Raw genomic sequence first — 15712 nt, 5'->3', positions numbered from 1 at the left:
TGTTATAATCATATCTAAAAGGGGGGCAGTATAGATACACATTGAAACACAATGATAAAATACTCACCATCAATAATTCTCAAGAATACCAACTATATAAGAGAATCAAATGGACATATTCTGCTTTTGGACCAAGCTTATTGCTTTTAGTGACACCATTTTTATTGTGTTGAAAAGTTTAAATGATAGAAAGCATACATTGTGGAAGACATAGAATACAGTAAATGGTACAGAGAAGAGCAGAGGATCTAAAAAGACTCAGTTCTTCATAACTAACAACCCTATTGTTTTTCTTGTTTATCTTTTCTCAAATAGGACCAATGACTTCAGAAGAGTGATGTCTTGATTTGTAAGTGAAGATAAACTTCACTTCACTGGTTGATGGCTAAGACAGAAGAATGCAATTGTCAAGTTTCAATTGTTTACTATTCTTTTGAGTTCTAACAAAGTGTAAAATGTCATTACAAAAACAAGGGAGAATAGATGAGGGAGAGGCATGAATAAAATGGTTAAAGACCCAGCTAATTAATCAAATCGATATTCTATCAAATAAAAGGTGTAGAAAAGAAAACAAATTTAATTCTTCTATTAAACATGAAAAATATTGAAAAATAAATTTCTAACTGAACCCTATGGTAATAGGGAAGGCTGTGATTTTCTCAGAATGCTTCTGAGTAATCTAAGCAGAGAGATTGGGGATAATTAGCTTTAAGAACTTGATCATCTCCCTCTGAACCACTAGTCATACTGGTAGCTTTACAACAAGGTCTCAGTGTCACTGACATTCACTAAGTGTCCTGGAAAGGAGCCTCCAGTGTCAAAGTTTGCATATACTCTACAACTTCCCATTTTCTTCTCCACAGGCATACAATAATGAAGAGTATGGCAGAGATAAAAAAGAGAAAGGAGACTGATGCTAAAGAAATGATTAAATAAATTGTGAGGGAATTATTCTGTGGCTCATCTTTGGGCTCATTTGAAAGCTTCATGTATGGCTCAGAGAAGCCATCCACCAGAAGAATGTTCAGTGTGGCTACTGAGGACAGAGGTGGTTGGTTGCCCATTGTCCTTCACCAGCACCAAGAGCCTCTATTTGATAGGCCTTGTTGTTCCAACTTCCCTATTATGAATCCGGACAGTGAAGAGCAACTGATAGGAAAGCCAGGAATTTTGCCCTGAATCTCTGTCCATAGCAAATATCTTGGTGAGCAGGTAACCTGGTTCTGCGGCACTGAGTACCAGGTCATTTCAGGGGATTGTGCTGTTTTGAAAAGGATTCAGAAAGACTGAGAGTTGTCATTCTCGTCAAGTACCAAAATCGGAACAAGTGCTTGGCTGCTTAGAGCAGGGGACCTTTTATCAGTTGCCCTCACAATGAACTGGAAAGTTTGAAGGGCTTTGTAATCTCAAAGCACAAAGAAGTCCATTGTCAGAGTTAATGGAGATGTAGGAGAAGACAGGTAAGTCTCCAGGATCTGAAGGCTGCAGTGAATAGGTGACTTTGGCATTAGTCCCCAATTTTCTGTTATTGGTACTGATATTACCAATGTGAAGGGGGACTATTTTTCTCCCTGAGATAAAATATATAGGCTGTATGATTAAATACTGGAGGATTCTTACTGATGTCATAGATCATTACAGTGATGTTGTACTGCATTTTGAACCTGGAGGAACTTAAATCTGTGCTGGTAATGGTTATGTTGTATTCTATCCAAAGCTCCCTGTATTAAAAGAGTATAGAAGTTCTTTGTGGAAAGTTTCAAGGTGAAAGGGAGATGATCCTGGATGAAACAAAACATCTTGCCATTATCCCCAGAGTCTGGATCTCAGATCTTGAAAATAGCAACAACAGTAGGATGAATTTTCAGGAACGGGACTAGTTAATAACAACATGGTCAGTTCCCAGGATTGTCATTCAGATCCGTCACCTGAACAAATACAATACATTCCTCTGAAAGGCCCCTTCCATCAGTGGCTTGAATTCTCCCTGTGTGATTTTGAATTGTCTCATAATTCAGATGTACCCCAAGAATTAGGTCCCTAGTGATGAGATTGATTTGAAAAGTTTTGCGTATAGTTTTTGAGGAATGGAAAAGTGTATATGTTATTTCTCCATTAATTCCTGTGTCAAAATCTCTAGCAGAGACTGTAACAACTAGGCAGCAAATGGGGCTGTTCTCAGGGATATGAACCTCATATCAAGACTGAACAACTAGAACCCAGATCAGGGCAGTGCCAGACCTGGGTGGAGATCCCTTATCCAACGTAGTGAGGATTAAGATTATCTCAGGCCTCTCCTCATGATCCAGTGCTTTATCTAAAATGAGCTCCTGGTATTCCCACCCTTCCCACCTTCTCGGATTTTAATATGGAAATAGGAGTTAGGGTTAACTGTATAATTTTGTAGTCTGTTTCTCCCATCGTCTAAATCCTGTGCAGTTTCTTGTAGGAATAAAATTTCGGGCGTGGTACTTTCTAATATTTTCAGGAGCATTTCAGTGTCCCAGAAACATGGGTGAATGATCATTAATATCTTGCACTTTCAATCCAAACTGGATTAATTACAGTTGTAAGGGATTTTTCAATAAGATCTGAAAACTCCCAGTAGTAACATCACTAGTTCAAGGAGAATGAACATTTTAGTGATTTCTTTCCCCACAGAGTTGCAAATTGTTTTACAGAATGGTAAGACCAATTCATGAATTCACTAATTGCGTTCTTGTCTTCCTATGATTCTCTTCATTGACATCTTTTGTCATTTTTGTTACTTTGCTGAGTGTGATATGTGTATACATTTAAATAATTAAGGTAAAATTCCATTTTAGAGTCCCTTATCAAGTATTTCTTATCTTCCTTCTCCATCAAGTCAAAAGTTGATTGACTCATGTTTATTTGAACTTCCACTGGTTGAGGTGGAGGGAGACTCCAGAGCTTTAACTAAAGTTCTATAGGGAAATAAAGGTTAAAAGAAAAACACAGGTTGAAGTTCATTTGTAATTTAAAGAATCAGAAAATTTTGTTGCTATGTGGTTATAAAGAATAGCAGGGCCTCTAAATAAAAAAAATACAAAAACAAAAAAACTTGAATATATCACACAGAGGTAAATGGAAAAGCATCAGATAATAATTGTGATCTAGCTGAAACTTGGAACCAAGAGACTCTGAAGAAAAACAGAAGTACATCATCAAGAAATCACAGGATAAGAGAAAATAATATGGATACATGGCAAGAGGAAAAGATGATAGGTAGACAGCCAAAATGCTTCAATACCATTGGGACAAGAAAGTGTGAAGACCTTCTGCATGCTGCATCTCCTGTGGCAAAATTTTGGAAGAAGATGCACTAGAATCACACAGACTGGATGCATGGATATATTAAGATTTACATCATTGGAAAGAATTTCTGGATATAAGAAATCATAAGTCCATTATCTGAGGCAATTGACTTGCTATGTGACTTGCCCTTAGTAACACAGTTTCATGAATACTAGAGGAAAGACTTGAATTTTTTCTCCAAATCCTGCTCTTTATCCATTATTTCAGTCTATGTGAACTTCCATAATAGAAGTGAAATCCTAGTCGCCTTAAAACCTTGTGTATTAGATTTCTGAAATGGGATTTATAGGATTTTTTTCTTCATAATTCAAATGATTTCTTTAAAATCTTTTAGATATACTTATCACAGAGTTGCCCAGTCTCTATAAAATAATGGAAAGAAGAACCCTGAAGTTGACCTATGACACTTAAGCCTATTCTTAGTCTTGATATGTGTACATCTTCTTGATCTGCACTTTCTCTTCTTTGTTTCTCTTTTTTTCCTCTTTATCACTTTTGGTCTCTTTATTTCTATCCTTTATCACTCCCTTTATTTTTACATTCTTTTCCTTTTGCTTGTCCTTTATTCTAACAATGTGCATTTCTATGTCTTCCCAAATCCCCCCTTCCAATTAAGGCTCAAATGTATGGTGCCAACCTCAGTGAAAACTAGTGAGACTGAATTTATCTCTGTTATGAAAGCAGAGCAGTAGTAGATAAACTTGAAACATCAAACAAATCATAATTTCAGGTGCAGTTAATGACTAGTCATTAGGGACCATTAATACACTGAAAAACTCCAAATAATTTTTTTGGATTCTTGAACATTTAATTTATAGCCAGAGTTTCCAAAACAAATTACTTTTTAACCATTTCATATTTTGTAAACACATTCCATAGGGCCAGTGATAAAAGGAGCTACCATTTGTGGAAAGCCTTAACTTACATTAATACAATAGAAAATACAAGAAGTTTTTAAAAATCCTGAAAATACCATTAGATCAAAATTATATCTCCTGCAACTACTTAATCCACATTTTTTAAAACTTCAGTGAAATATTATTTAGTAACTATAGAAAACATATTTTTCAAAGATTCCCTTATCTCATATTTGATATAAAGATATAAAGAGAATTAAGAGCCAGGAAACATGAAATATTTTACCCAAAATGTGGAGTGCTCAATGAATTTGCCATCTTTGAGCAGGAGTCACACTAATCAACATTATATAGTTCCAGTTTTAGAATATGTGCTACTAGTGGCTAAACCTTCATGGAAATGTGCATGCAATGGAAATGTGAAAATGGTTCTGCTTCACTGTATTAACACACTAATAAGATAAACTGTTGTAAAAATATTGCATCTTTCCATTAGCAACAAGCTATAAATCTGTCCTAACAACACACTTAAATTCACTGGGTCTCTTTTTTTTTTTTTTTTTTTAATTTATATGATAAAAGAGTTAGACTATATAATAATCTAAAGTCCCTTCTAAATATATTTTAAAAATGACTATGTATGTGTATATATGTATGTTTAGAAAACAAGTTTAATACATTACTATACTACTGATTACATGGAACAAAATGGAGCACAAAAAATTAGCTATAATACAATGTAATAAAAAAGATGAAAAAGTCATTTAAAATTATCATATTAATAGCATAGAATCATTAATTGATGCCATAGCTATTCTAAAATGACAGATTTTCCTCTAAATTATTTCCATACCCCTGAACTTATACACTGGGAATAATGGGCTTTAGGAATTTGAATTCATTGCTCTCTAAGCCACTGCCCAGGCATACCTTATATTGATATTTCTGGGACAGGGTCCCAGTTCCATTGACATCCACCAAGTGACCCAATGAGGGCCCATGGGATCCAAAGTACCCATTATTTGAGGTATCTCTTTTTTTCCTCCAAAAATGTATTGAAATGAACAGAATTATGGAGATTAGGAAGAGAAAAGACACAGAGGCCAGAGAAATGACTAAGTAAATGGTGAGAGAGTCATTCTGGGTATGTTCCTTGGGTGCATCTGAGAGATGAATGTAGGGTTCAGAGAAGCCATCAACCAAGATCATATTCAGTGTAACTGCTGTGGATAGAGGTGGTTGTCCATTGTCCTTCACCAGTATTAAGAGCTTTTGCTTGATGGTGTCTCTGTCACTGATAGGTCTTGCTGTATGCACTTCTCCATTATGGGCCCAGACAGTGAAAAGGCCAGGGTCTGTAGCTTTAAATAGTTGATAGGAAAGCCAAGAATTCTGCCCTGAGTCTCTATCCACAGCCACTACCTTGGTCACCAGGTAACCTGGCTCTGCACCTCTGGGTACCAGGTCATTACAAGGGGCTGTACCATTTTGCAGTGGGTACAGCACAAAGGGAGAGTTGTCATTCTCATCTTGGACCACAACACGAATGAGAGCCTTGCTGTTCAGGGCTGGGGAACCTCCATCAGTTGCCCTCACAGTGAACTGGAAAGTTTGTATGACTTCATAATCCAGGGATCTCAGTGCATAAAGATTGCCGTTATCTGAGTTGATGGAGATGTAGGAAAAAAGGGGCAGGTTTTGATCCTCTTGAGGCATCAGTGAATAGGTGACTTTGGCATTGGCCCCTGTGTCCCTATCACTGGCACTGACACTACCAATATAAAGAGCAGGGCTGTTGTTCTCTTGGAGGTAAAGTGTATAGCCTGTCTGATTAAAAACTGGTGGATTGTCATTGATATCAGAGATGATCACCGTGATATTATGCTCTGTTTTGAGTCTTGGAGACCCAAAATCTGTAACAGTAATGGTGATATTGTATTGTGCCTTAGTCTCTCTATCCAGTGTCTCCTCTGTTATGAGAATGTAGATATTTTCAAATTGGTTTTTCAAGACGAAAGGGAGATCTTCTTGGATGGAACAAGTCAACTTTCCATTGTCCTTTGAGTCACGATCTCGGATGCTGAAAATAGCAACCACAGTCTCAGAGGAATTCTCTGGAATGTTGCTGGTAAATGATGACATTGTCAGTTCTGGAGAGTTGTCGTTTAGATCTGTCACATGGACCAAGACATTGCATTTTGTCGAAAGACCGCCGCCATCTATGGCTTCAATATATAGATCATACCTTCGAATTTCCTCGAAATCCACTTCTCTTTTTAGTCGTATGTCTCCTGAGACAGGGTCTACTTCAAACGTTTGACTGATTTTTGCAGTTGGTTGGAATAAGGTGTAAGTTATATCTCCATAGATACCAGCGTCTAAATCTCCAGCAGAGACAGTCACAATCAGAGAACCAACTGGGCTGTTCTCAGGGATCTGCACTTCATACTGAGCCTTAGTAAACACAGGTGTATTGTCATTGATGTCCACAACTGTGATCTGTACTTGGGTGGTGCCAGACCTCACTGGGGACCCACCATCCATGGCTGTGATGGTTAATGTGAGTTCTGGCTGTTTCTCACGATCCAGCGCTCTTTCCAAAACCAGCTCTGGGTACTTCCTCCCATCACTATGAGTGACAGTGCGAAGGAAGAGGTAGTCGTTTGGGCTTATTGTATAGTTTTGGACACCATTTTTTCCGACATCCATATCCTGAGCGATAGTCAGGGGAAACGTTGTCCCCAGTGGAGTACTTTCTGATATTTTCAAAAATGTCTTCATTTCTAAGAATGTGGGCGAATGGTCATTTATATCTTTGACCTGGAGCTCAGCCCGAAAGAACTGCAAAGGTTTTTCCATTAAGATCTGGAAAGGCATCACACAGGGCTCAGTGGGGCCACATAGTTCTTCCCGGTCCAGTTTCTCTTTTATAAGAAGGTCTCCGGTCTCCCTATTGAGCTGTAAAAGCTGTTTTTTATCCTCAGAGAGGACCCGGGCTCCCCGGGCTGACAATTCTTCCGCTCCCATCCCAAGGGTCTTTACTACATTGGCCACAAAGGAACCGCTTTCCTTCTCCTCTGCCACAGAAAACCTCCCGGGATCGGAATCCGCCCCACACCAGAGAAAAGCTACAATAAAGAATATCACTTGCCTGTTCCGCAGAGTTTTCCCTAGCGCAGTTTCCATTGTTTGGGTGGCTGCACAAAGCATAATCCTTTCACGAAGAGAAACTCCTGGTACGCTTAATCTCCTTTCTTGAAATCTACTCTTTATTTGTAATTCTGAATACCCCTTATGGAAAAATCTCGGTTTTTGCGTAGACCTGAGGAGTCTTCCCTTCCGGCCCAGTCTTTGTTTTGGTAATGGAGTCTGCAGAATTTACAATTCTTTTAATCGCCTTCTTGTTTCGCAGCACCACCATGCGACTTTATTGACAAATTACACTCTATATAAAGTTCGTTTCACGATTTAAAAAAAAAAATTCTAGATTAAAGTTCTTTAACTTACTATGAAAATTATAGACTTAGATTTCTAGGATCAGCTTACTCCCCGAACTCAAAAACAGAAACAAAAATTATTAGAATAATGCAAAACAATGAAGAGCTTATTTGAATAATCAGTAATGTCATGAAAAAGTGATTAAAATTAATCAACTTGTTATGATAGGGAGGGGTCCCAATTTTTCTTCAGCGTCTTACCTCAGAAGTTTATTTTTTTTATGACTTATTAGGGCTTCGCGATGATACCCAAGACAACAAAAAAAAAGTAAAAACCTTCTTAATCCCAGAATTTATTGAGATGTGAAAATAAAATTATTAAATAAAATGTATTTTTTAAGACACAAAGAATTCTCTTTTTTCTCTATTTTTTTGGGAGGGTGGAGGGGTGAGGCAATTGGAGTTAAGTGACTTGCCCAGGATCAAAGAGCCAGTTAGTATTAAATGTCTGAGATTCTATCCACTGCACCATTTAGCTGCCTCCAAAAATCAGTCATTTTAATTTATTTTTATCTTTTAATTGAATGGAATTAAATCCAACTAAACTCTAGTTTTCATTGTTCATTCAGATTTTCCCCTGATTTTTTGTTCACTTCTTTATTTCACTTCACTAAGGATAATAAAGTCTAAGGCAAAAAAGTAATTTGTTTGCAGCTCTACATTTAATTTATCTATATAAAGTAGAAAATTAAACAATGTCGATAAATTATGCTTTTTTAAGTTCATAGAAGTGATTAAAAGTAATACTTGAGAAAGTTAGCAGAATTATTTTGAGAAGATAAAATATGTTAATTTTCTGTATTGGACCTGAAGTTCCATTAAATATTGTTAATTTCCATGCCTACATAATCATAATAAGACCTTTTACAATTTGAGCTGATAAACTCTTAAAAATCGCTCATAAAGATGATTGAAATAAACTAGATGCAGATTACAATGTAACACAATTAAGCATCGAACAATTTCAAGGTAGTTTTTGAGTTTAGGGAACATAGAATACAATAACATTTGAAAGTTTTTTTTTTTTTAACCAAATATTAACTTGGGTTACTTTTTTAAAATTCTTGCTCTAAACTTTACTTTTCTTTTCCACAAGTTATACTAATACTGTTGATTACTTTTCTTAAGATGTGTTAATATTTTATGGAAAATTATAATTAGTTAAAATTATGTTATTCTATGTTCTTAGTTAACTTTTTGGGGAAGTAGACTATTTTCACTTATCCATTGCACAGTCACCATGAAACTAGTGTCAATGACTAAAAATGTTTAAAATCCTAAAAAGTAATTTCACAAAATAAGCTTAATAACATGAAAAGTGGTTTATGTCTGAGCTTTGACTATAAAACTACTAAAAATAAATTGTATGTTACTTTCAAATTGTTGGCTAATTAGAAAAGTGAAATAATGTAGAACTTGGTTTACAGGAAAATTAATTATTCATAAATTATTCATAACCAGAATATTCTGTTAATGTCTGAATATGGCTATAAACTCTCATTTTAACATTTTTGTCAATTTTAGTTTCTGAAGGTAACAGTCAGTTTCTCCCTCAATAAGACATTAATATGCTCTTTTTAATTAGATAGAGGGAATCTTTATGTAGTTTTTATAAGTTGACTTTTTATAAGAGAAATATTTCCCCTTATCCATTGCACAGTCACAATGCATTTGGTGGCAATGAGCAAAAATGCTTTGTTTGTAAAATATCCAAGAGGGAACAAAAATCCTCAAAAATACTAGGTTCATGAATTTTAAAAAAGTGAAAGAAAAACTCATATATAAGAAGAAAATATCCTGAGGTAAAATATTATTATTTTAAATATCTGAGAGAAAATTTTCCTTAATATCTCATCTTATTAATATTGATTACATGTAGGCTAGTCAAGGTATAAGTGCACCAACTACTCCATCCCTGAAACTAAGATCACCAACAATGAACTTTTGGGAATGTCAAAAATCTTCCTGATATTGAAGCAAGCAGTTTGGTGATAGAAATAGAGATCCCTTCTAAATTGGCAAAGATCTGAGATCACAATTTCTAAGCAGTTAGTAGTAAAAAAAAACAAACAAACACTTTAGAAAAGTTTATTATTGTTGTTGCCAAAATTGAACATTGAATAATTATAAAAACCAAGTTTGGCCATGAAAAAGTATTGAAAAATTGTACTTCCCTCCCTTTATTGGAGAGGTGGGAAGACTACAAATATGGAATAGTATATGCAGTATACATAACATATATGTTATTTGGTTTTCTTGGTGAATATGTTTTAAAATATCCCTATAATTGGCTAACTTTTTTCAAAGAAACTTTTTTCAAATTTTGAAGGAAGGGATTTTCTTGAGAGCCTTTGGCAGTCATCCAAAAAAAGACAGTGAGACTATGTGGAAAGGGTCCAATAGAAAAGTCAGGCAAGCGCCATTGAGATGTAAGTAAGTTAATAGTCTCTGAGGTCCCCAGATGTGATTGGAGTTGAGTACATAGGGACTTCCTTTGTGAGTGGGACCTCCAGCCATGGCAGGAATCCTAAAATCTCACTCTGAAATCTCAAGTTCGGGATGTAATCTTCATCATCGATTAGCTTGTACCTGTGACGTCAGAGACCCTATATAAGCTCAGAAGAGGAAGGATTCTCTCTCTTTTCCATCTCTTTCTCCATTTGGAGTTTGACCTTGGGGAGCAATACCAAGGTAGTGCAGGAGGTCATAGAGTGAGGTGTAAACCACGTGAATAATGTCTAAGCTTGTGTGCCAAAACTCTCAGGTGCTCTATTGTGCTCAAACTTCGTCCATATAAGATAGCAGCTGGAGGACTTCTGAGGACTCCAAAACAGAGGTAAGGTTGATACTATATTTACCAGAGTCTCTCTGATCAGGCCTAGGAATAAGGATTGATTAGCATTAATTAAGTGTGAGAATGGCACTTAACATATGGTGCCCAATGAACCCACGACCCTGAGATTAAGAGTCTCATGCTCTACCAACTGAGCTAGCCAGGCTTCAAGAATTATATTTGTAGATTCTGAGCCAAAAGTCAGCTACATTTCATATTAGTAACTCTGGGACAATGCTGTTATCTTCTAGTAGCCTGGAATGTTGACTTGCCTCCATTTTCCACCATTTCAGTTGTCCCTTTTACTCCTCTAGAAGGGAAAGGTTATGAATAAGACTACAATGACAATAAGCACAAAGGAGGAAATTATCTGATAGAACATGAACTTGAGCTAGCTAATTCTTTAGCTGATTTTTGGAGCTGCATATAGAATTCAGAAAAGTCATCTAGCAGGCCACTGTAGTCAGTTCATTCAGCAGTACCACCAATCTTTGCTTGATGGCATCTCTCACTAATGAGTTTAATTTCTTGTTATTGGCCCACACAGTGATGAGTCTAGAAATCCATGGACTTGAGTAGCTGTCATTAAAGTGAGGAATTCTCCCTCAAGTTCCCATCCATAGCCACCACCTTGGTAACTTGTTTCTGTTCTCAAGTACCAAGTCATTTCAGGGAGATGTGCTATTCTGAAGTGGATACAAAGGAGAGGTATTATCATCCAGAACTACAACCTAAACCAACATCTGGCACAGAACCAGCAAGCTGTCATCAGTTATCCTTACAGAGAAATGAAAAGTTTGGATGTCTCAATAGCTCACTCATCTTAAAAAAGAAAACTTTCTATTTTGAGTTGAAGTAAAGAAAAGAAGACACATCTTTAATAGGAGATGCAGCAAGATGATACTTATAGGTTATATGTATAGACACTGGTGAGTTGTCATTGGAGATGAGCACTGACATTATGTTAAGTTTTGAGCCTAGGAATCTCCCATATTGATATAGTAATAATAATGTTTTATTCGGACAGGTTGTCTGTATTCTGCTGCCTCTGTTATGAGAGTATAGAAGTTTCTCAACTCTCATTTTAGAATAAAAGGAAGATATTCTTGGATAAAGCAAACTGTCCTCCCATTGTCCCTTGAATCTAGATTATGTATGTAAAAATCAGTGACTATAGTCTCAGTCAAGTTCTCAAAAGTGGAGCCAGTCAATGATGATATGGTCTTTTCACTCTGACCTTTCACTTAAAATCAAAACCAAACATTTTCTTGAAAAAGGCCAAAGTTCTATGGTCTCAATAAATATGCCATATTTCTGAATTGCCTTGAAGTCAAGTAATTTTTTTCAGTCAGATTTCTTTAGAGATATGAATTTTCTTCAAATGTTTTGATTAACTTCATGTCAAGCTTGGAACACAATACATATCTACAGAAGTCCAACTCTATAGCCAAGACAATCACAAGAAGAGAGCCAGTGGAGGCATTTTCAGGAATCCATATTTCATACCATAAACATGGGGGCATTTTCAATGTCATCCTCAATCTACATCTCGGTTGGGAAGCTTCTCACATCTAAATGAAGCCCCATCATTTATTACTGTGAAAGTTAAAATCTCATTTCAGCTGTTCCTTCTGATCCAGTTCTTTAACATTAGTTTTCAGAAGAAAGCCATCCTTGAGGATGAGAATTTGAGGTCATGAGAATTGGTACTGACTATGCAAGTTGGGATTCTATTCATTCAGTATTCATATCTTTAGTAATCTTCAGCAAATGTATCTTACTTTTTCATCATTCCTGATATTTTCAGGAACATCTCCACATCCAAGAAAATAGTATGATGTTGATTTCTACCTAGCACCCATAGTTCAGGTAGGATTGGAGGTGCCATGAAGTTCTTGCCCATCCAGTTTCTCTTTTAGAACTAAATCTCCCTTACTGTGCCCACCTCACCCACTCCCACCATGTCCACCACTAATAAATGAAAAGCCTTGATCATATTGGCTATAAAGGCAGCTCTTCTCATTTCCCCAGCTACTGAATTTTCCAGCTCTAAAGTTGCTTTAGACCAGAAACAGCGCAACAAGGAATATCAATTGTCTGTTCAATTGTGTATTAATGAAGAGCAATTTTCAAAAACAGATACTGGCACAATCAACCACATTCCCCCCCAGTAACCTCATTCATTCATTCATCCATCCATTTATTTATTTATTTGTTTGTTTTTGCTTTAAGGAATTCTGAATTTTTGGTTTCTTACAGGTAATATTTCATTGCCACTAAATCCTTCAAAAGCTTTTCTTTTAGTGTGTCCTTCAAATTCTATTTTCTCTGTAATGTAGTGTATTACAGTACACTTGTCAAAGGTAATTTAAAATGCCTTCTTAATTCTCATACTATGCAACTACAAATTACATACTTTAAATCTGTTTCAGCAATAACTTGTCAAAACTCACTTAGGTAATATAAATTTTATGCTCAAAATGTAATATTAATATTCTTCTTGAATTTAATTTATCTGATCAATAGTTACATGAAAGCTGCATTTTATACTTCTCATGTGCACTTGAGAAGTCCATATGTAATAATTCAGTTTACTCTAAAATTACATTCGTGTATACATACACACATATCCTTACAAATTTGTTTTCAGCTTCTATTTCAAAGGGTATTTTTATTGTATATTAGGAATTTTTGAGAGCAGAAGAATTTGGAATTTGAAAAAATATCAACATGAATTTTCTAATTATGTTCTATGCTAGGATGTTTTTAAAAATTGTTTTATTTTTTCCTGGTTATACATGTACATTCATTTTTTAAATACACATTTCTTTATAAATCATCTTGGGAGAGAAAAATCAGAACAAAGGGTAAAGAACACAAGAGGAAAAAACAGAAAAAAAGGAAAAAAGTGAACATAGCATGTGTTAATTTATAGTCTCTATAGTCATCTCTCTGGATGCAGATGTAGGAGTTCTTTTTTTTTTTTTTTTTAATTAACACTCTTTTAAAATCACTATTTTTTTCACTCTTTAAATCACATTATTTATTAAGTATTCAAAACAATCCTGATGTCTGAACTAATAATATTCTTTAAGGCAAGGAGAGAAATGTAACATGCCCTCCTAGCAGTTACTATTACTAGTCTGTCCTAGGCCCAACAGAGTACCTTTGACCACTGACCTTTGCAGTGTCAATTCTACCAGGCTCGCCTCCTCTGAGGCCTTCAAAGGTCTCTGGCCACAATTTCTTGAATCTATAGTTTAATAACCAATAACACACTTAAGAACAGCCACGTGTAATCTTAAAAGCCTTTATTATACCTACTCACATAATGCCCTGACGTAATGCCATGACTTGTTAACTCCTTAGTGAATACCTGGTCTGAAGATCCATGTGTTCACTACCAAATTCCTTACCTCTCTGGGCTATCCATCAGCTTGGCTCAGCTACCCCTGGCTAGGGAGCCAGGTTAAAGAGAGCGACTGGCTGCAAGCAGTGAGCTTATAAAGGGCCTGTGAAGACACACACACAGCCAACCAGCGAGAGAGCCTCACCCATTACAAAGCTATTTCAATATGGCCAGGATCCCACTCACAGGGCTGCCTTTATCCACAGAGATTACTTCTGGGCCACTCAAATCTCCTGTTGTGCTGTGGCCGCCCATTTAAAGGACCCTTACAGAGAAATATTTTTTATTTTATTTATTTATTTATTTATTTTTCCCTGAGGCTGGGGTTAAGAGACTTGCCCAGGGTCACACAGCTAGGAAGTGTTAAATGTCTGAAACCAAATTTGAACTCAGGTCCCCCCTGAATTCAAGGCTGCTGCTCTATCTACTGTGCCACATAGCTGCCCCCAAAATATTTTTTAAATTTGAAATTTGTTCCAAATTTTGTCTTTACAAAATGAAGGAATTCTTACAAATTACAAGATGAAGGCATCCAAAGTTTTAGAACTAAAAGGATATTATACATAATTTGGGGAATTATTTAATAAGAAATAATTAATACTTAAGAAAATAATTAAATTTGTTTAATACATAAGTTCTATAACTTTAAAAACTTTTAACACTGAAAATTTCTTATTGTTATTGCAACAACTGGTTTTGCATTGTTTAGAATTGAGTTCATAACATTTTATACATTCCATAATTTTTCATCTTGAAACCACATTTAACACAATAGATATTTTAAAAACTATACTTATCTAGAGGGTTGAAATGCCCAAAAAGGATGTTTATCCATTTCTTGAATAAATATTTTTATCATTCATTATCTGTGTGGTGGTGTAAAGAAACGTTTTAATGTCTCATTTTTATTTTGGAATTTCTGCCATTCTGAAATTATTCTGTATTGTGGTATATCAATATATCTAAAAGAATTTTAATTTTCTCTGAGGATAAAAATATCTATGACTCCTTAAAGTAAAAAAATAAAAAATTAAAAAAAAAACCTCTCTAAACAATTTTGGTGGATGTCTCACAATCTGAAGATATCTAGATAACTCAGGCTTCCCTATACTTTTCTGATAATAGTTTTGGCATAGCCTTCAATGAAAAAGTGAGCTTTATTAGTCAAAATGAACTTTCCTTAATATTTGAAACTTATTATCTTGCATATAACAAACATGTGTTCTTCACAGCATTAGTTACTGGTTTCCCCCTGATGTTCATACTCTTATTCCAATTTTAAGAAGAAGCCTGTGCTGAATTGTTAAGAAACTGATAACAACCTCTCTAAAGGCTATGTCCTGTTGAATGTCTGCTTTTTTTCTCAGAATTAATTGGATTATTTTTTCTGAAATAATGGGTCAGGTGTGGGTGTGTGTATGTCTGTGTGTGTGTGTGTGTGTGTGTGTGTGTGTGTGTGTGTGTATTTTAATTCAATCACATTTTAGTGCGTTGATTGTTCGTTGATCAACTATGACAGACTTGGTTCTTTTCAATAGTTTAGTGATCCAAATCAACCTCAATAAACTTTGGATGTAAAGCATCATCCACATCAAAAAGAGAAGTAGGGAGACTCAATGTAAATCAACACATGCTATGTTTGCTTTTTTTCTTTTTCTTCTGTTTTATTTTCTCTCATGGCTTTTCCCTTTTGTTCTGATTTTTCTTTCCCAATATGCTTCATAAGAATATATATAATGTATAACCAAAAAAAAGTTGGCATTTTGTTTACATATAACTA

General features: G+C 35.5%; 1 protein-coding gene across 1 annotated transcript; it reads right to left on the bottom strand.

Annotated features, from left to right (window-relative positions):
• Positions 1-147: 147 nt before the first annotated feature.
• Positions 148-8712, bottom strand: LOC141556819 (protocadherin beta-16-like). Its single transcript, XM_074291618.1, has one exon. It carries the CDS (start codon positions 7401-7403, stop codon positions 5055-5057), a length of 2349 nt encoding a protein of 782 aa, XP_074147719.1. The 5' UTR covers positions 7404-8712; the 3' UTR covers positions 148-5054.
• Positions 8713-15712: the final 7000 nt, after the last annotated feature.

Source organism: Sminthopsis crassicaudata, chromosome 2 (genome assembly GCF_048593235.1).
Source record: "Sminthopsis crassicaudata isolate SCR6 chromosome 2, ASM4859323v1, whole genome shotgun sequence".
NCBI classification, from domain to species: Eukaryota; Metazoa; Chordata; class Mammalia; order Dasyuromorphia; family Dasyuridae; genus Sminthopsis; species Sminthopsis crassicaudata.
This window is presented reverse-complemented; position numbering and strand designations above follow the sequence as displayed.